Source organism: Platichthys flesus, chromosome 21 (assembly GCF_949316205.1).
Source record: "Platichthys flesus chromosome 21, fPlaFle2.1, whole genome shotgun sequence".
In the NCBI taxonomy this organism is placed as follows: domain Eukaryota; kingdom Metazoa; phylum Chordata; class Actinopteri; order Pleuronectiformes; family Pleuronectidae; genus Platichthys; species Platichthys flesus.
This window is the reverse complement of record NC_084965.1, coordinates 15,968,853-15,989,752: the sequence shown is the minus strand read 5'-3', so window position 1 is coordinate 15,989,752 and position 20,900 is coordinate 15,968,853. Positions and strand designations below refer to the sequence as shown.

The window sequence follows — 20,900 nt, the reverse complement described above, 5'->3', positions numbered from 1 at the left end:
GTCTCCTGTTCGGCTGTGTAAATAAGGTAAAATTGCTCAACAGACCTGAATGTTTAGAGATTTGAGTATTTGTGTGTTGTAGGTTGATGCTTTGAGATCATACTTGAGAAGTGTGTGCAACAACTGAACATTGTGTGTAGTGTTTTGACAACAATGTGATGTGTAATTGACATCAGAGTGTAAAGAATGAAAGTCAGAGTCTAATGCAGATAAGGGAGTGTGAAGTAGTGCCAAATTGGGTCGAGCGCTTGGTACATGAAGTGATGGATGTGCAAATTGTGCCGAATTTTTGCTTTTTGTGTGTTAACAACTGAGAAAAACTGTAATTTACCCTCTCACAGTATCTACTGTAGCAGAGAGATTAAAAAAGCTGCACAGTCAGTGTGTGTGTGGTTGTGTGTGTGTTTGTCTGTGTGTGTGTGTGTATTTCGTGAAGTGTCTCAACATTGTAAATTACTGCCCTGTTTAACAATTTCACTTCCTGTCTCCACGTTCCGAAGTTTTGATGTGTTTGCACTTTTCTCCCTGCTCCTGTTCTCCAGAGACTGAATATGATTCTGCTCTAACAGCTAAATTAGTATTTTATCCACCGTCTGTTTATTCCATCTTTCTCTTACCTTCCCATCATCACACGTCAAAGACCGCGGCAGCGTTTCGTGCAGGGCTTTAACGTGGTGTGACATCCTTTGCCCTTACTCAACAAGTGCTTTTGATCTAAAACGATGTTATTATGCAAATAAAACATATAATTCAAACTTAAATATAGTTCAAACCAACCTCTTTTTAAATCTTTTATCTCTCTTTTTAATATCAAAGAAGGTTGAGGGCCTTGTATTTATTTGTTCATTTTTAAAGTTTCAGTGGTTGAAATCAGTAACATTGCCATGCTGAATAATGGATGGAAGACCATTTCTCCTCTATATAAATGTATTAATAGACTTATAGTAATGCATAAATATTAGTAAATAAAGGATAATTATAGTACTGACTATAGCACCAGAGCCGGTTGCATCAAGAAAGTTCAAACTCTGCCTTGTACTAAAGTGAGTCTTAACTACGTGGAGTTTTACAAATAAAAAAAATGCCCTGGTCACCTCACGCCTAGACTATTGTAACTTCCTCCTGGCAGATATACCTGCTATGGCCATCCGACCTCTGCAGCTCATCCAGAATGCAGCAGCTCGACTGGTCTTTAACCAACCTAAATTCACTCACACTACTCCGCTCCACCGCTGTCCTGGCTCCTAAATGGTGGAACGAGCTCCCCATGGACATCCGTGTTAGTTCCCTCACAGAGAATGGCGAGGCAGTTATAAGGTGCAAAATTCTAGTCTCACTGATGCTGTCTCTAAACTACATCTGACAAGGAACAGATAAATTAATTACTAAACATCGTTAATAATTATTTAGGAGTGACTTCCTGTCCTAGAACATCTGAAGAAGTGAACGGTTGCTGGTTTGATTGCCGACAGGATGAAATAATCCTGGCTAACTGACACCTTCACTTTTGTTACATGTAAAAATAAAAAGTATTAAAACATGTCAGAGTCGCCACGATTATTTTCATTTAGACATCTTTATTTTAAAACATTATTAATTTCCTTTTAATTCAAACCTTGTGATCATATGAAATGTGAAAGTAAATAAAACTCTTAATGTGATAAAATAAGTGAATGTGCTGATTTTACTAAATCTAAACTGTACATGTTTCCTGTGTGATTATAATAAACTCTTTGCCTCATCAAAATAAATCTTCAAAAGAAAAAAAGGGACCCTTTAAAGGCTTTCATTTAGTTCATTACAATGAAGATGGGGATTTGAGTTTGGACCTGCTGTCTTGGACTGAAACCACCAGTAACGTCAGGTCCACAACAATTGTCATTACATGGTGAGAGAGGAGCCATTGTCTCTGGATCCGTCCACCGAGCGGCGAGTGGACACGTAGACCTCAGACGTGACCCTGGAGAAGTGGCCCAGGTCCTGGAGGATCCTTCTGAAGTGGTTCCTGAACTTCACTCCGACCGAAGGCGTACAGCACCGGGCTCAGGCAGCAGTGCAGGTAGGCGATGGTCTGCGTTATTGTCTCGGCAACCTGCAGGGCATCAGACGCTTCACAAGTGTCATGCTGGAACATAATGGTGGTGACGTAAATCAATACAATATTGTAGGGTAGTTGACAGGCGACGAACACCACCACCACAACCAGTAACACCCAGAATGCTTTGTGCCGCTGGAAATATCTGACACTCAGCAGCTTCATGATAATGGCGGTGTAGCAGATGGTCATGATAAGCAGTGGCAGGAAGAAGCCCAGGGCCAGCTGGGTGCTGGGGACGGCTACTTTGGTCATCCAGGCTGTGCGTTCATTCATGAACTCGAACTCACAGACAAACTGCGGAGATCCGGTGGTCAGATTCCTCTCGTGTCCCTCCAACATGAAGGACTCTAGGGATTGCATTGGGTCATACAAGTTGTAAAAGTAGAATGTTGGGAAGGACAGAAGAAAAGCGAAGATCCAGACGATGGCGCAGATGAGGCGGCTGTGGGGCAGCGTTCGCAGCGTGAAGCTGCGGCGGGCCTGGACGATGGCGAGGTAGCGGTCGATGCTGATGCAGGCGAGCAGCAACATGCCGCTGTAAAGGTTCACGCTGTAAGAGCCGCGCAGCAGCTTGCAGGCCACCGGCCCCATTGACCATGACCACATCTCGTTGTAGACGGTGAGAGGCAGGGACACCACAAACAGCAGGTCAGCGATGGCGACGTTGAGCAGATAGACGTCAGTCATGGACTTAGTCCTCTTGTAGAAGGCGTAGTTAACGATCACCAGACCGTTCCCCACGAAGCCCAGGATGCAGATGATGGAGTGAATGTACCGACCCACAAACAGCTGCACATTGTGGTGGTTCTGATAAGTACAAGGTGCTACCACATCGTAGTCGACATCTGTGTAATTGTAAGTGAAAGACATGTTGTTATTCTCCGGCTGTGAACAAAGAGAATAGAGAACGTCAAACCCTGGGTGCGAAATACCTCAGAGACCCCTTGATTGACACTTAAGACTCCCTGTTAGCTTCTTAACTTCATTGTCTGAGAGGCAGTGACGCCCTACTAATCTGTCAACACATAAACTTGAATTCAACAGGTTTTTATAAAGATGAGTTCTACGTGTCATTGATTAGATAACCTCAGAGGAGCCGCCTGGATTTGTTTAAGTCTATAATCTGAGTTTTTCACCATACAAACCCAAATAATCCCAATAAAATAATCCCTATTAATTAATTAATTAATCAATTAATTTATTCATCAAATCTTTTTTCGGGAGTCAAATTACGATCTGAAGGGGGGCTTAACATAAGCATAACGCTGGAGCACTAGGATGAGGGGGACCCTCCGAGTGTCACTGGGTATTACGCACACTAGCTAAACTAATGAGCTTTGTTACATTACTAACCCTAACCCCCCGAAAGAAAGACATCAAATCAGTCCAGAAAATATTTTAACATTTTAATTCAGTGACGACACGTGTAAGGTTGTTCTTTAGGAGAAATATGAATATTTCAGGGGCAGAAAATCTGACAAATGTCAGATCCAACATCTGGAAAAATTTGAAATGCTCACTGCTGCGATGACCCAAATCTGTTGTTGTCCTCCTTACTCTGATCTACCCATGATGCCCTGGGGCAGGAAAACAAGGTCTGAGCTTGTTTGCGTCTCAGCTTAATTTTTTCCACTATCATCGGTGAATCAGACAATAAAATTCATACCTTTTCAAGGTAGATGCAAAAATAAGACATTTTAAATGTGTTGAAAGTGCAACAACAGTCACATTGTAGGATCTGAGGGTGTACTTCTGGTAAACATGTTCCAGTTATGGTTGAACAGACGTGTCAGTTTTATTTGTATAGTGCCAAATCATAATAAACATTATCTCAAGGCTCTTTACATAGAAGGTGAGCAGCTATGAAGACTGAGAGAGAAATAACTCTTTAACTTGAAGAAACCTCGAGCCGAACCTGACCTTTACATTCAAAGGAAGATAAGCAAGTTTTGTTCTTCATTATAAAACAAATACAGGTACTGATCGTTCCCAGGTTCTATTCTCATTCACGAGAAGGGGGCACACCTGAACTAACACGGTTCCTCAAATGCATAATCATCCCTTTCTCTTCTTCTGTTTTGAACACAGGTGGACATCATGATGATATGACACACATGATTATATGATTGAGCCTCTAAATCTTCTAGATATTATCAGTCATCTTCCAGATAAACAGGAAACATAAATCGGAGCAGATGTTGAATAAGAACAAACACAGTTTTAAGAAAATAAATACAATTAGAAAATCAAATCAGGACTCACAGTTTTCAAGTTTGTAGTTTGAGTTTGGACGTGGCTGCTGTCGCTCGTTCGGCTGAAGACTGATAATGGAGAAAGCTGCACCAGTGAACACACTGAAAACTGCTGACTGAAAGGGAAGTGTAGCCGTGGTCAGCTAGCACAATAATTTAGCCTTGCATGGAGTGCCTCAACTCTGCCTCTGCAGGGGTCTGCTCGTGTTGCCTTGTTCACCTGAGGGTGCTGCTGGGGGGCCTTCACGGTGGTGGTGGGGGTCTTGTGTGGGGCGAACAAGGGGCAACATCCTGCGATGACACCAATACGGTAAAAACGTTAGCCTGCCATAAATGCTCAATTAAAGACTGGTGAGATAGGTACTGTGCAATATGGTTCAGACACAACACTTCATACAACTCTTGTATGCATGAAACAAACATATTTGCATCTACAAAGAATTAGAAGCTACATTTTTTATCATTTTTACCTTAATTTTGTCAACTGCTTAAAGCATGTCAAAAATATTGTTTCCTAATAAAGAATATATACACCATTTGTATCTACAGTCTCCTGTCTCAGTTTAAAAGATTCATCCTCATAAACTTTAACGCTTCTCTCTGCTGGGTGCACCGGCTCATGTCGTTTCATGAAGGTGTGTGTCGGTTAGAACTTCTTTACGGTCCAATTAGCATGGCCATTACTTCTGGTGTGTTGCCTGCAAGCTAGCGGAGCTAAACTCACAAGCAAGGTACAGAGACAGCGATACCTGCTCATCACTACTAACACAAAAATAAAATACTAAGCTTAATTTACCACAGAAACGGGAGCGCAGACGTCTGTAGCTTCTCCGTCAGGTGAGCAAGTTGAACTTTAAACCGTGTTATTCAATCTGATGAAGTGAAACCTCTCCATAGACTCAGGGCGTGTCCAGGGACGGGGATATTCTCAGGTGAAGTCGAGCAGACAACAGGTTAGGTAGGAGCTGGATTACCGAGCTAACCGTGACGTCACCTGTCCATCAAGTGATACTTATTAATAATATCCAACTGCTATATAATTTAAACAAGTGAGTGAGAAAAAAATTCATCCCTCAGAGTTGTCATGAAGGAAGAACATATAGTAAGGGCATTTTAGCAGATATTTGACCAATCTGGGAACTAAATCCTTACCAAGAAATTTCTTCCCAATTGTGTTTAGGAAGGTGTGTTATTTCACGTCTAAAAATGTTGAAATTCAACTCCCCTGGGAAACCTCCTAAAAAATTGCTCAAAGTTGGGGTACCTGTAACCGATTTTTGAAAAATCGAAAAATGTTAAATTTGGCTTTAAGTAACTTGTGAGTGGTCAAACTAGGGATTTTTCATGATTCTGAGTTGATTGCAAGCATTAGTTTTTCACCAAAACCACTCCTTAGTGCAAAAACAGCCACCCCCACTTTTCCCATTCACTGCATTTTCAGCCATTATTCACGAATAAAGGGTTCCAAACCCCCCCGCCTCCCCAAAAACAATAAAAAATAAAAATAAAAATAACCCAGTTAACACCATGAAAAATTCTATCTTTTTTCTATTTGTCTAAAGCAATAACCTCATGGAAAGGTAATAATTGTCAGGGCAGCATTCGTTTTTCACCAAAACTGGCATAATGCTGCCCAGACAATTATTTTACGTTAAAGTTCTCTGCCAGTTCCTGCATCTCACAGGGATTCTGTTGATTGCCCTTTGGACTTGAAAACTCCGGCAAGGATATGAACCTCAAAGTATGGAAATAAATGGGTTTCGTCCATCTCATTCCAGCTTTTTACAAAAACACGCTGTCCCTCCAATTTAGTGCAATCCAGAATGATTTTCGTAATTAAAAGCTCGTAAGAAGTCTTGATGTCCTGCACGAGTCACTGCTATCCTTGTCTGCCCTGGTTGCATCCTTATTGAATTGGTAGCCATGCGGGGTGGCTAAAGGGCAAAAAGACAATTCAATTTCATAATTTTTTGACATCCATATGTTGGCTGCTGATGGCCTGGCCTGGATTTGGGACTGTCTACAGATTCACTTTTTACGTAGCTGGCTGATGGTCAATCTCATCCTCTTCTTCAAACTCACTGTCAGACTCTGAATTGACAGAAACATGATCTTCATATTCTCTACTCTTCCCTTCATTGACTTCCAAAGATTTTCTCTCTTCAAAAATAATTTTTAAGGCTTGTTGTATCCCGCCCTTGTTGTATATAAAATGTAGATGTTTCATGCAAGACAGAGGATCTTGCAGGAAATCCCGCCCCCGATATGCAAATTAAGGCCGGGATACAACAAATAAATAGCTTTGACAATCGGGCTCCTTATCACAATCCTTGAAGATGGCAAATAGGTTCTCTGCTCAGAGGGCCTTAGAAATGATTTTTGAAGAGAGAACATCCTTGGTAGATAATGAAGGGGAAGAGTTTTCAGAATATGAAGATCATGTTTCTGTAGATTCAGATTCTGACAGTGAGCTTGAAGAAGAGGATGAGATTGACCATCAGCCAGCTATGAAAAAAATCCATCTGCAGTCAGGCCCAAATCCAGGCCAAACGTTTTTTCCAATCATATCTTGATTGTAATTGATGTTTCTTTTTTTTATTGCATTTTTTCACAAAAAACGAAAAGCACTCTTTTTCATAAATGTGATTTAACAGGGGTAAATAACAAATATTAACCATATATGCTGTTTATATTGCTTGTAATTGGGATAAAGTAAACATCTGTTAAGTATTTTTACATAAATTGTTGTAGCTGTATTGATTGAAAGACCGAATAATGCAGTGGGTCCACCAGACCCGCGAACATTGGCTGAGTGACCAAAACATGAATACCATACAAGGGTTAAACACAGCCATCAGGTTTGCAAAAACATGATTGCCTAATTTCAGACACACCTATCAGGTTTAAGCACTATACAAATGCATCAGCTGAGTTCATCTGTTTTCAACCAAAATGGAGCTTGTGCTCAAAAAGAAAAAGAGTGAGGGTGAGAGGGGGAATCCACAGAGGAGGAGAAGGCTGCGGCTGCGGCATGAGTATGTGGAGGTATGTATTGTTCCCTTTAGCACTGTGATGTTGCATACTGCACACGTAACCTTTATAGTGTAAATGTACTGTATTCCAGACCTATGCTGAACTACACAATCTTGTCTTTCACTGTATTTCTGAGAGTTTTACAGAGGGATGCTGAGGAAATCCCAAATTAATTCATATAAATAGATCAGGCAGGGTTCAACCTGACAAAATCAAAAAGGAGAGGCAGAATTATCATTGGCCACAGGGCTATAATCAATGTTCCAGGGCAACGTGTGGGTAACATCAAACTTTGCGCTGCCACTACACAGAATGGGGTCCTCCTCCGTCATGCCAATATGGGCCCTTACAACAGCCCCTCACATTCTCACATTTTTGTGTCGATTGCACAACATCGTCACAGCAGTAAATCACAGGCACCAGATGCAATCCATTGTCACACCATTGAGTGTGCATAACGCTTACAGTGTTATGCACACTCCTGTAGTAGCATGACAACTGGGACATGTTTTGTTGTGATTCTCCATGTTGACATGTTGACTGATTTGGGGATATGGACAGAAATAAATTATATTTTCATGAGTCTGCAGCATTGGTCTTGTGTAGTGTTTGGTGAATTTATTGTATATTTGCACTTTCTCTGTGTACTTCACTTACAGTAGTCTAATCACTGAGAACTGGAATTGCTAAAAGTGTTTTAGGTTAGCAACAGTAGTGTGTAACTGGCTAAAACAGAATTAAGTCACATGAAGCGTGTGTGTTTCAAATGGTGACAAAATATGGTTTTGCTAAATTAGTAGTTTTTACAAGAGTGTTTCATTTTTCAAAGGATCTGAGGTGTTCTGCTTATTATGTGGTTGTGCTGATTGTGTGTAGTGTTTTGAAACACCGGGCCCTGTTTTGAAAATCGTGCTTAAGCAATTGAAAAAACTGTAATATCAGAAAAAAAAGAGGAAAAACATGTTTGTTGCAAACAATAGTCCTTCTGGCTTACTTTGTGAGCTTATTTGACTTTAGCTGGGGGGGGGGGGGATCATGGAACAAAGGTCTCCGGCTGCACTTGAAGCTCGAACATTGCTATTACACGATCTGCCTTCAAACCAGTGGGCCATGAGGACGCACTGAAATGTATTTCTCATTATCCCTACACACATTAACGTCAATGGGAAAATACGTCTCAAGTGCTTTGTTTTTAATGTAACCCTGGCAAAGAGACCTTTCAAGATTAGGATTGATTCTCTTTCCACCAGTTGCCTTGTTAAGTTTTCCTGACTCAGATTTAGTGTCAGCAGTTGTTTGTATTGTTGGCCGAGTGTATTAGCTGGTTAACTGCTGTGTGATTGATTGCTAGAGTCAGCTAGTCCTACTGTCCACCGCCCTGTCACCCACTCATTTAGCTGCTTTCTGCTGCTGCTGAGCCAACCACCGGCAAGACCAGCAGCTGCTCAGGCTGCCTCTCAGTGGGGGGCTTGCTGCAGCATCCACACCCTGAGCATGCACACACAACCACCAATGTCTGCTGCAGCTCACAGATTTGGGTTATTCCCTGAGGTGTTGGGAACATGAACACTTCCCTGAAGGGCGCTGTGGTCATTGTGTTGAGGAAACGCACCCTTACCAGTAACAGGAGCGTTAACTGGTTCTATGGGAACCGATGTAATGAAAACACTGTCGGTTTCTGTTCTGCTGCTGAGGGCCACAGTTTTCATTTCCTCATTCCTGGACCAGCGCACAGCACAACACCTGCCAGCAGCTAAGTTTATAGCTGTATCGGCATATATTTGTCCCAACTATTTACATATTATATACTAATTCATATTCACAAAATCAAAAAGGAGAGGCAGAAATATCATTGGCCACGGGGCTATAATCCATGTCCCAGGGCAACGTGGGGGTAACATCACCTTTTGTGCTGCCACTACACAGAATGGGGTCCTCCTCCGTCACGCCCATATGGGCCCTTACAACACACCTCACATTCTCAAATGTTTGGACCGATTACACAACATTGTCACAGCAGTAAACCACAGGCACCAGATGCAATACATTGTCATCTGGGACAATGTGTCATTCCACCGCTCTGCTCTGGTCCAGAACTGGTTTCAACACCATCCACAGTTTACGTGCCATACCTTCCACCATACTCTCCGTCTCTAAACCCAATCAAAGAGTTTTTCTCGGCATGGCGGTTGAGGGTTTAGGATCTCCGGCCCCAGGCTCAAGTACCCCTCATTGAAACCTGTACTGGACACAGAATTTTCTGCTTGTCTGATATTTGTCGAGCTTACAGTGTTCTGCACACTCCTGTAGTAGCATGACAACTGGGACATGTGTTTGTTGTGATTCTCCATGTTGACATGTTGACTGATTTGGGAATATGGAGAGAAATAAATTCATGGGACTGCAGCATTGGTCCTGTGTAGTGTTTGGTGAATTTATTGTATATTTGCACTTTCTCAGAGTCCTTCACTTATAGAACTCTAATCACTGAGAACTGGAATTGCTAAAAGTGTTTAAGGTTAGCAACAGCAGTGTGTAACTGGCTCAAACAGAATTAAGTCATATGAAGCGTGTGTGTTTCATATGGCAAAAAAATATGGTTTGATAAATAAGTGTATAGTTTTTACAAGAGTGTTTTGTTTTGCAAAGGATCTGAGGTGATCTGCTGATTGGGTGTGTGGTTGTGCTTATTGTGTTTGGTGTTTTAAACACCGGGCCCTGTTTTGAAAATCGTGCTTAAGCAACCGAAACAACCTTTATACTGGTGTTTCTCCCTCGGTTGCTACAGCTCACTGCAAAGAATCAGACTGTAAATGTGTTTGCTTTATCTTAAATGGTTTTGTATTTTATACAGTGCTTTTCTAATCTTGATGACCACTCAAAGCGCTTTACAGTACAGTTTTACATTCACACACACATTCATACAATGCATCTATTCGCAGCACATTGTTGTTCTATGGGGGGGGGGGCATTCGGGGTTCAGCATCTTGCCCAAGGACACTTCGGCATGCAGATGGGTCAGACTGGGGATCGAGCTGCCGACCTTCAGTTTGGCGGACGACCACTCTACCCCTCAGCCACAGCCGCCCAATAAAAGGTCCTCCCACGAGTTATGCATAAAAGCTAGTATATAAAGTGAAACCTTAAAACAATTATCTTACGTAAGATAAAGTATATCTAGGATTTGGTTGTGCGCATGTTAGAGAACTTTTTTAAAAACTAGGCTTTCTTCGTCTGCATACATTAAAATAAAAAGGCTTTGATTTACTCCAGTCTGTGTTTTACAGTTTTTCACAATTTTTAAAACACGTTTTTCAAAGCAATAACGGTTTTCTCCAAACTGCAGACAGAAAACTGAAAACCTAACACACAAAATGCTAAACCTGACACTCCCTTTGCAAGATGACTCTTTGCCAACAAATCTCTTAACTGTTCACAAAATGGAACTCTTGTTTTCATTTGGTACACACACATACCATTCATTGAGTACACACAACTAAGCATTTGCTTGCACACTACCAAGCATTTACAGCACACTGAAGTGCAAAACTGAAAACACAATCATCAAAGTGGCACACACCATATGAATGACAGTGACTCTGGAGAATGAGCCATTTCTCCTTTTGTAAAATGTCTCAGTGTAGGCCCACTTTCTTATAGTCAAACATAAAACAGCACACAAATATGCAGCATAAAAAAGTTTATTTCGGTAAACACAGCGAACAGTACAGTACTGTTAACCCCCCCCCCCCCCATTCACAAAAATGATTTAGGCATCAGGCCTCCGGTTCCTATCTGGCCAGAGGGCCTCATCCACATCACAGGCAATGTTCTCCCTGTCCAAGCAGCGTTGGAAGAAACACCTTCAGTGGCGCATGAAGCCCTGACAGGCCTCGACACTCACGTCGCCATAAAGGCCAATGTATGCTACTCCGAGTCCGTTGCGGACTGACGGACGGACGGAGCGGACGGACCCTTTTTGATTTATAGTTCTACGAGCCTTTTTGTTGTGAAAACAATTCACCGCCAGAACAGTAGATGGCGCAACTGAAGTCGAGCTTAGAGAAGCCTGCCTCATGAGGTATATAGAAGAAGTCCACGCTGGTTTATTTACGTCCTCCCGGCTCCTCACACACAGTGAACGATGGCAGCTAACAGAAAAAGGATGTTGATGACGCGACAGTTTTTGCTGAATAAAGTGACACCCACGGGGTCATAATGCTTATGTTATCGTGTCTTAACGCAGCGGTTCCCCGGTCTTGTTTCCAAACTGCGTTGCTAATTCAACAGCTGCAACAGCTTGAAGCTACACGGAGGCAGCTAGCTTCCCCCCAGCTTCCACACACAGTCAGCAGGGACACCCGATACTAACTACTACCGTTAGTTAGTATCGATCTAAAGTGTTTGCTTTTAACCTGACGGTGTTTGAGAAACAGTGTCATGAGCCGTGGGATTAAAGTCAGCGGGTTTTTGCGCTGTTCCCACCGCAGTTAGCATGGTGGTTAGCCCGCTAGCCACGTTATGAAAGTTCGTTATAACAGTATGTGACCGTACACACATGCCGTAAGTGCTCTAACCAGCCACCGTCAGCCGGACAACGCCGCTGGCTTAACACACTTGTCACATTAATCATAGAGTCGTAGTTGTGATTTTGGTTTATTGTGATGTAGGGAATGGAACAGGAAGTTTCCATTCCGAAATGCTGGCGTTAGCGGACCAATCACAGCCAAGGGCTATCCGTGGGCTCTCCGCCATTTCGACGTGTAGTTAGAAAAAGGAGAGCTGCACGAAAAGCTCTCCGAGGAGCCGCGGAGAGGCACGGAGAGGGCGTTCCACGTTGGAGAAGGCGGTCCTATCTGTCTGTGTCCGTCAAAACGGAGAAGCATACATTGGCCTTAAGCCTCCTCCATGGCCTGGAGCAGTGGGACCCGGTCCCACTGGTTTTCATTCATGACCTTCCGCCTCCAAGCTGAAAAGAATTCCTCAATAGGATTCAGGAAAGGAGAATAAGGTGGAAGGTATTGAACAGAAAAATGTAGGTGGTCCTCAAACCACTCACGCACTTGAACAGCCCGGTGGAAGCTCACACTGTCCCAGATGATAACGTGATCGATCCGCTGTGGGTCATCTACCTGGCCAGGTGGTACCAGCAGGTCATGCAGGCCATCCAGGAAGACGAGGAGATGGGCAGTGTTATAGGCCCCAAGGTGGGCATGGCGGTGCAAGATCCCATGGTGATTCATTGCAGCACACATTGTGATGTTCCCACCATGCTGGCCGGGGGCCTCCTCTTCACCAGGATGAATCCCACCTCATCAATAAAGATGTACTGGTACAACACATGAGCTGGGTTGAATGCACTTATTGTAAGTTGCTTTGGATAAAAGCGTCAGCTAAATGAAATGTAATTTAATGTTATGTAAATCCGCTGACACAGACAGCATAACAATGCAAGTTACAGTATGGACACAGTGAGGTCAACACAGTGGGCTACAGTGAGACACTGTAGAAAAGGAACAATTTTGGATTACAGGTACAATACATGCATGTGTCAGTGCTGAATGTTGGTACTTACAAGCACAAACTCTCACCGTAACTCCTTCATGGGGTCTATGTTCCGTTCGAATGGGACCCTGAACACTAGTTTCATCCACATGGCAGTCCTATGAGTCCGTTTCTAAATGTTGCATGGTCAGCCAGGATCCTAGTTTTTATTTGTCTGAGTGTGATAGAGTTGTGCACACAAACCATATCTACATTTCCAGTCTCCTGTTCGGCTGTGTAAATGAGGTGAAATTGTTCAACAGACCTGAATGTTTAGAGATTTGAGTATTTGTGTGTTGTAGGTTGATTCTTTGAGATCATACTTGAGAAGTGTGTGCAACAACTGAACATTGTGTGTAGTGTTTTGACAACAATGTGATGTGTAATTGACATCAGAGTGTAAAGAATGAAAGTCAGAGTCTAATGCAGATAAGGGAGTGTGAAGTAGTGCCAAATTGGGTCGAGCGCTTGGTACATGAAGTGATGGATGTGCAAATTGTGCAGAATTTTCGCTTTTTGTGTGTTAACAACTGAGAAAAACTGTAATTTACCCTCTCACAGTATCTACTGTAGCAGAGAGATTAAAAAAGCTGCACAGTCAGTGTGTGTGTGGTTGTGTGTGTGTTTGTGTGTGTGTGTGTGTATTTCGTGAAGTGTCTCAACATTGTAAATTACTGCCCTGTTTAACAATTTCACTTCCTGTCTCCACGTTCCGAAGTTTTGATGTGTTTGCACTTTTCTCCCTGCTCCTGTTCTCCAGAGACTGAATATGATTCTGCTCTAACAGCTAAATTAGTATTTTATCCACCGTCTGTTTATTCCATCTTTCTCTTACCTTCCCATCATCACACGTCAAAGACCGCGGCAGCGTTTCGTGCAGGGCTTTAACGTGGTGTGACATCCTTTGCCCTTACTCAACAAGTGCTTTTGATCTAAAACGATGTTATTATGCAAATAAAACATATAATTCAAACTTAAATATAGTTCAAACCAACCTCTTTTTAAATCTTTTATCTCTCTTTTTAATATCAAAGAAGGTTGAGGGCCTTGTATTTATTTGTTCATTTTTAAAGTTTCAGTGGTTGAAATCAGTAACATTGCCATGCTGAATAATGGATGGAAGACCATTTCTCCTCTATATAAATGTATTAATAGACTTATAGTAATGCATAAATATTAGTAAATAAAGGATAATTATAGTACTGACTATAGCACCAGAGCCGGTTGCATCAAGAAAGTTCAAACTCTGCCTTGTACTAAAGTGAGTCTTAACTACGTGGAGTTTTACAAATAAAAAAAATGCCCTGGTCACCTCACGCCTAGACTATTGTAACTTCCTCCTGGCAGATATACCTGCCATGGCCATCCGACCTCTGCAGCTCATCCAGAATGCAGCAGCTCGACTGGTCTTTAACCAACCTAAATTCACTCACACTACTCCGCTCCGCCGCTGTCCTGGCTCCTAAATGGTGGAACGAGCTCCCCATGGACATCCGTGTTAGTTCCCTCACAGAGAATGGCGAGGCAGTTATAAGGTGCAAAATTCTAGTCTCACTGATGCTGTCTCTAAACTACATCTGACAAGGAACAGATAAATTAATTACTAAACATCGTTAATAATTATTTAGGAGTGACTTCCTGTCCTAGAACATCTGAAGAAGTGAACGGTTGCTGGTTTGATTGCCGACAGGATGAAATCATCCTGGCTAACTGACACCTTCACTTTTGTTACATGTAAAAATAAAAAGTATTAAAACATGTCAGAGTCGCCTCGATTATTTTCATTTAGACATCTTTATTTTATAACATTATTAATTTCCTTTTAATTCAAACCTTGTGATCATATGAAATGTGAAAGTAAATAAAACTCTTAATGTGATAAAATAAGTGAATGTGCTGATTTTACTAAATCTAAACTGTACTTGTTTCCTGTGTGATTATAATAAACTCTTTGCCTCATCAAAATAAATCTTCAAAAGAAAAAAAGGGACCCTTTAAAGGCTTTCATTTAGTTCATTACAATGAAGATGGGGATTTGAGTTTGGACCTGCTGTCTTGGACTGAAACCACCAGTAATGTCAGGTCCAAAACAATTGTCATAACATGGTGAGAGACGAGCCATTGTCTCTGGATCCGTCCACCGAGCGGCGAGTGGACAAGTAGACCTCAGACGTGACCCTGGAGAAGTGGCCCAGGTCCTGGATGGTCCTTCTGAAGTGGTTCCTGAACTTCACTCCGACCAAAGGCGTACAGCACCGGGCTCAGGCAGCAGTGCAGGTAGGCGACAGTCTGCATTATTGTCTTGGCAGCCTGCAGGGCCTTGTACCCTTCACAAGTCTCCAGCTGGAACATGATGGTTTGGTCGTAATTCAATACAATATTGTGAGGTAGTTGACAGGCGACGAACACCACCACCACAACCAGTAACACCCAGAATGCTTTGTGCCGCTGGAAATTTCGGACACTCAGCAGCTTCATGATAATGGCGGTGTAGCAGATGTTCATGATAAGCAGTGGCAGGAAGAAGCCCAGGGCCAGCTGGGTGCTGGGGACGGCTACTTTGGTCATCCAGGCTGTACTTTCATTCATGAACCCGAACTCACAGACAAACTGCGGAGATCTGGTGGTCAGATTCCTCTCGTGTCCCTCCAACATGAAGGACTCTAGGGATTGCATTGGGTCATACCAGTTGTAAAAGTAGAATGTTGGGACAGACAGAAGAAAAGCGAAGATCCAGACGATGGCGCAGATGAGGCGGCTGTGGGGCAGCGTTCGCAGCCTGAAGCTGCGGCGGGCCTGGACGATGGCGAGGTAGCGGTCGATGCTGATGCAGGCGAGCAGCAACATGCCGCTGTAAAGGTTCACGCTGTAAGAGCCGCGCAGCAGCTTGCAGGCCACCGGCCCCATTGACCATGACCACATCTCGTTGTAGACGATGAGAGGCAGGGACACCACAAACAGCAGGTCAGCGATGGCGACGTTGAGCAGATAGACGTCAGTCATGGACTTAGTCCTCTTGTAGAAGGCGTAGTTAACGATCACCAGACTGTTACCCAGAAAGCCCAGGATGCAGATGATGGAGTAAACCAACCAACCCATCAACGGCTGCACACTGAGGTGGTTCTGGTAAGTACAAGGTGCTACCACATCGTAGTCGAAATCTGTGTAATTGTAATCGTAATCTGTTTGGTTGAACAAAGAGAAATCCATGTTGTTGTTCTCCGGCTGTGAACAAAGAGAATAGAGAACGTCAAACCCTGGGTGCGAAATACCTCAGAGACCCCTTGATTGACAGTTGAGACTCCCTGTTAGCTTCTTAACTTCATTGTTTTAGAGGCAGTGACGCCCTACTAATCTGTCAACACATAAACTTGAATTCAACAGGTTTTTATAAAGATGAGTTCTACGTGTCATTGATTAGATAACCTCAGAGGAGCCGCCTGGATTTGTTTAAATCTAAAATCTGAGTTTTTCACCATACAAACCCAAATAATCCCAATAAAATAATCCCTATTAATTAATTAATTAATCAATTAATTTTTTCATCAAATCTTTTTTTGGGAGTCAAATTACGATTTGAAGGGGGGCTTAACATAAGCATAACACTGGAGCACTAGGATGAGGGGGACCCTCCGAGTGTCACTGGGTATTACGCACACTAGCTAAACTAATGAGCTTTGTTACATTACTAACCCTAACCCCCCGAAAGAAAGACATCAAATCAGTCCAGAAAATATTTTAACATTTTAATTCAGTGACAACACGTGTAAGGTTGTTCTTTAGGAGAAATATGAATATTTCAGAGGCAGAAAATCGGACAAATGTCAGATCCAACATCTGGAAAAATTTGAAATGCTCACTGCTGCGATGACACAAATCTGTTGTTGTCCTCCTTACTCTGATCTACCCATGATGCCCTGGGGCAGGAAAACAAGGTCTGATCTTGTTTGCGTCTCAGCTTAATTTTTTCCACTATCATCGGTGAATCAGACAATAAAATTCATACCTTTTCAAGGTAGATGCAAAAATAAGAAATTTTTAATGTGGTGAAAGTGCAACAACAGTCACATTGTAGGATCTGAGGGTGTACTCCTGGTAAACATGTTCCAGTTATGGTTGAACAGACGTGTCAGTTTTATTTGTATAGTGCCAAATCATAATAAACATTATCTCAAGGCTCTTTACATAGAAGGTGAGCAGCTATGAAGACTGAGAGAGAAATAACTCTTTAACTTGAAGAACCTCGAGCCGAACCTGACCTTTACATTCAAAGGAAGATAAGCAAGTTTTGTCCTTCATTATAAAACAAACACAGGTACTGATCGTTCCCAGGTTCTATTCTCATTCACGAGAAGGGGGCACACCTGAACTAACACGGTTCCTCAAATGCATAATCATCCCTTTCTCTTCTTCTGCTTTGAACACAGGTGGACATCGTCCCCTGACGGGTGGAGAACATAATAATAAACTATAAAGTAATAATCCCAATTATAATCATTCACTATTTATTCTTTATGTCTCATTTTAAATGATTATATGATTGAGCCTCTAAATCTTCTAGATATTATCAGTCATCTTCCAGATGAACAGGAAACATGAATCGGAGCAGATGTTGAATAAGAACAAATACAGTTTTAAGAAAATAAATACAATTAGAAAATCAAATCAGGACTCACAGCTTTCAAGTTTGTAGTTTGAGTTTGGACGTGGCTGCTGTCGCTCGTTCGGGTGAAGACTGATAATGGAGAAAGCTGCACCAGTGAACACACTGAAAACTGCTGACTGAAAGGGAAGTGTAGCCGTGGTCAGCTAGCACAATAATTTAGCCTTGCATGGAGTGCCTCAACTCTGCCTCTGCAGGGGTATGCTCGTGTTGCCTTGTTCACCTGAGGGTGCTGCTGGGGGGCCTTCACGTGGTGGTGGGGGTCTTGTGTGGGGCGAACAAGGGGCAACATCCTGCGATGACACCAATACGGAAAAAACGTTAGCCTGCCATAAATGCTCAATTAAAGACTGGTGAGATAGGTACTGTGCAATATTAGCCTGACGTTGTCAGACTCACAATTCTAGTCAGAATGTGAGTCTGAGACCGCTCCATTGGGCTCTGATTATGGGGCGTGTTTCAACTGACCAGGAAGTAAAATTCCTCTTCGCTAAATTGGATAGACCTACAACCAATCAGAGCAACGTAGTATGTGACGTATGCTAAGCAACGCATTGTGAGTTATTTACTAACGCCGGGTTCACACCGGAAGCTTCAGCACAGCGCCAAGCCTTAAATAACAGCTGGCTCCCATCCACTCCCATGTTAAAACTTTGTGCTGGTCACACCGGAGGCTGAAGCACCGCGAGGCAGCCTTGGCGCAGCGCGGTGCTTCAGCCTCCTGTGTGACCGTCACAAAGCTGAGCAGCGATCTACTGGATCAACGGGTGATATTATTAGCGCTGCCCGGCGGTTCAGCGTCGCTTCAGTGTCCGTTGTGAACAGCCAAGGGCCGGGGCGATAGGGATTAGCGCGGTGCTTTGGCGTCGCCTCCACGTTCTGTGTTCCTCTTTCAAAATGAATGCGCTGTCGATGTCTTCTAAAACAGACTCAATGGCAGCATCTACACATCTCAGCTCGCCAGCGGCAGGCATGTTTGTTGAAAACGAATTCAACCCAAGGGCACTTTGATGACGTGGTTGATTACGTTACCATTGATCATCTGTCAATCATCGTATAAAGCCCGCCCTGACAATCTGATTGGCCCGGTCGGGGCATAATTTTTTTCCCAATGAAGCGACTCCAGACCGAGCTGCCCGACCAAAAATGTTGTGGGCGGGGCTAAGTTCGGCTGGCATCCAGGCTAGTGCAATATGGTTCAGACACAACACTTCATACAACTCTTGTATGCATGAAACACAACTTTTATATTTCCTGTCATTTTATTAGGGACAGACGAGCCTGAAGAACACAGCTGTGCAGACCGTGTTCTGTCTCTTATGGCAAGGAAGAAAAATGTAACACTGGGTTTATATCTAAAGTGTATCAAATCAGAAAGTAAAAGATAAATATTGTTCTGATAAGAGTTCCCTTTTTTAACCAACCATAATGAATAAAGCAAACTTGCTTTGTTTGCTTCAAAATATCAACTTAAAAGATAATGTGTCAGTGTATGTACAGTATAGTAGATACAAATGGTGTATATATTCTTAATTAGGAAACATTAAGATTGCCATGCTTTAAAGCAGTTGACAAAATTAAAGTACAAATGATAAAACATGTAGCTTCTCATTCTTTATAGATGCAAATATGTTTGTTTCATGCATACAAGAGTTGTATTTAGTGTTGTGTCAGAACCATATTGCACCGTACCTATCTTACTAGTCTTTAATTGAACATTTATGGCAGGCTAAAGATTTTTTGTCATCTTGTCTGATTATTCTGGGTATAAAGAACTACTTTGTGTGGGAGAATTGTGGGATTTACTTGCAGAATTAGGATTAAAATGTTTATATTTATGTTTTCATTTCTATATAACCACCGGGAAAAAATAATAAGCCCTACACATTAGTTTCCGGGGAGTTCATCATGTTGCAGTGCCAAGTTTATAGCCCAGACAAAACAACCATTCCAGAAAGTCTTTCATGTTTTTTAAGATTACTTGAAGGCAACCATAGATACACGCTTGAGAAGCGAGAGGTGAGGCGTAGGGTATTCAGTAACTTGCAATCAGCAACCTCACCACAAAATGCCACTAAGTCCCACACACTGGATTTATCAATTAGTTATGCGTAAATCTCCACCTAGACACCTCAAGTTTGACCTTACCAACAGCTGGTGTAACTTGTAGCCGGTTTCTGACCTCATTACTTGACCATAGACGATGAGTTCTTCACCTTCACCATCTCCTCGTCTGAGCTACACTGATGCTTGACTTCAACGTGGTGCTGTTTTATTCTTCTCAGGAAAAAATGAAGCAGGGACCCAAACACTTATGGAGTCCACATTGTTCTTAGGGCAACCTGCTGCTGTCAATCTAGTCCTCCTCCTCCTCCTCCTCTTCCTGCCAGCCAGGCATCTGTCTCTCTCTCTCTCTCCCCTCCTGCAGTCCTCTGTTCCCAGCGTGAGGGCCAAACCAACCGCTGGTTCCCTGAGCCAGAGGCCGCCACGCTCACAGGACACGCAGGCCAAGCATGACTTCAAAGGTCATAGCTTGTGGGCATTTCATTGGGTGTGTTCTAAAGTCTGTTTTGTGTTCGTATTTTAATTTAATTTTCCCCCTTGAAAACAAAGGAAGGCTGAGAAGCAAACTGGCCACGTCTGGTTTGTAGCTAAAATATATAAAATGGTTTGAATCCATTATTTAATGGATCTGAAAGCTGCATCTGTTGTGAATGGGCACAAATTCACAGAGAACCTTTGCAGTTTGCTTCAAACTAGGAATGTTTTGGTGTCCCTGTGTTGGTTTCTCAGCATTGAGACAAACCAGTGACTATCTGGTGAACAATGATCTTCCAGCAGTATAAGAATTAGATATTCCTCATAGATTGATATTCCCTCAGGGGTTGGTTCACTCTAAAACTGAGCTGTAAGTAAAGTAAATATTGGAGTAGAATTTGTCTGGAGGGCAGAGACAGGTGGAATTTTTTTTTTTTAAATGGCCAAAAAAAGCACTTTATACACAGCAAGAATATATTCTTCCACTTTTTATTAGGTCATTAAACATCTTTATTATCTGACAGTCATATAATAAAAAACCTGTAATCTGAAATTAAGTCAAACTAAGACCCAAAATATATTTTTACTGAAAAGTTAGTTGCTATAAACTGTGCTATGTGAACAACAACACAACAGGTTGTCTTTTTAGTGTGCAATGATAGTTTCAATAATATTCCAACACAAGGTAAAACAACAATACTGTAACACTTTCAAAACTTATAACTGGGTAAATCTTCTCTTATTTGTAACATTACAAAACAGTTTTCAAAAT

The 20,900-nt window shown here is 42.4% G+C and overlaps 1 protein-coding gene and 1 pseudogene across 1 annotated transcript; both read right to left on the bottom strand.

Moving 5' to 3' along the window:
• Window positions 1-1,566: 1,566 nt before the first annotated feature.
• On the bottom strand, window positions 1,567-17,652 carry LOC133933083 (C-C chemokine receptor type 6-like; annotated as a pseudogene).
• Window positions 15,094-17,882, bottom strand: LOC133933072 (C-C chemokine receptor type 6-like). Its single transcript, XM_062380025.1, has 2 exons — window positions 17,814-17,882; window positions 15,094-16,152 (listed from the first exon to the last, which is right to left on the bottom strand). The coding sequence occupies exons 1-2, from the start codon at window positions 17,880-17,882 to the stop codon at window positions 15,094-15,096; spliced, it is 1,128 nt and encodes a 375-aa protein (XP_062236009.1).
• Window positions 17,883-20,900: the final 3,018 nt, after the last annotated feature.

Excerpts from the sequence above, each read along its gene's own strand:
- LOC133933072 (XM_062380025.1), bottom strand. The coding sequence starts at position 17,882 with ATGTTGCCCCTTGTTCGCCCCACACAAGACCCCCACCACCACGTGAAG. Across the intron at positions 16,153-17,813 it reads CCCCCCAGCAGCACCCTCAG|CCGGAGAACAACAACATGGA; the intron begins GTGAACAAGGCA and ends CTTTGTTCACAG.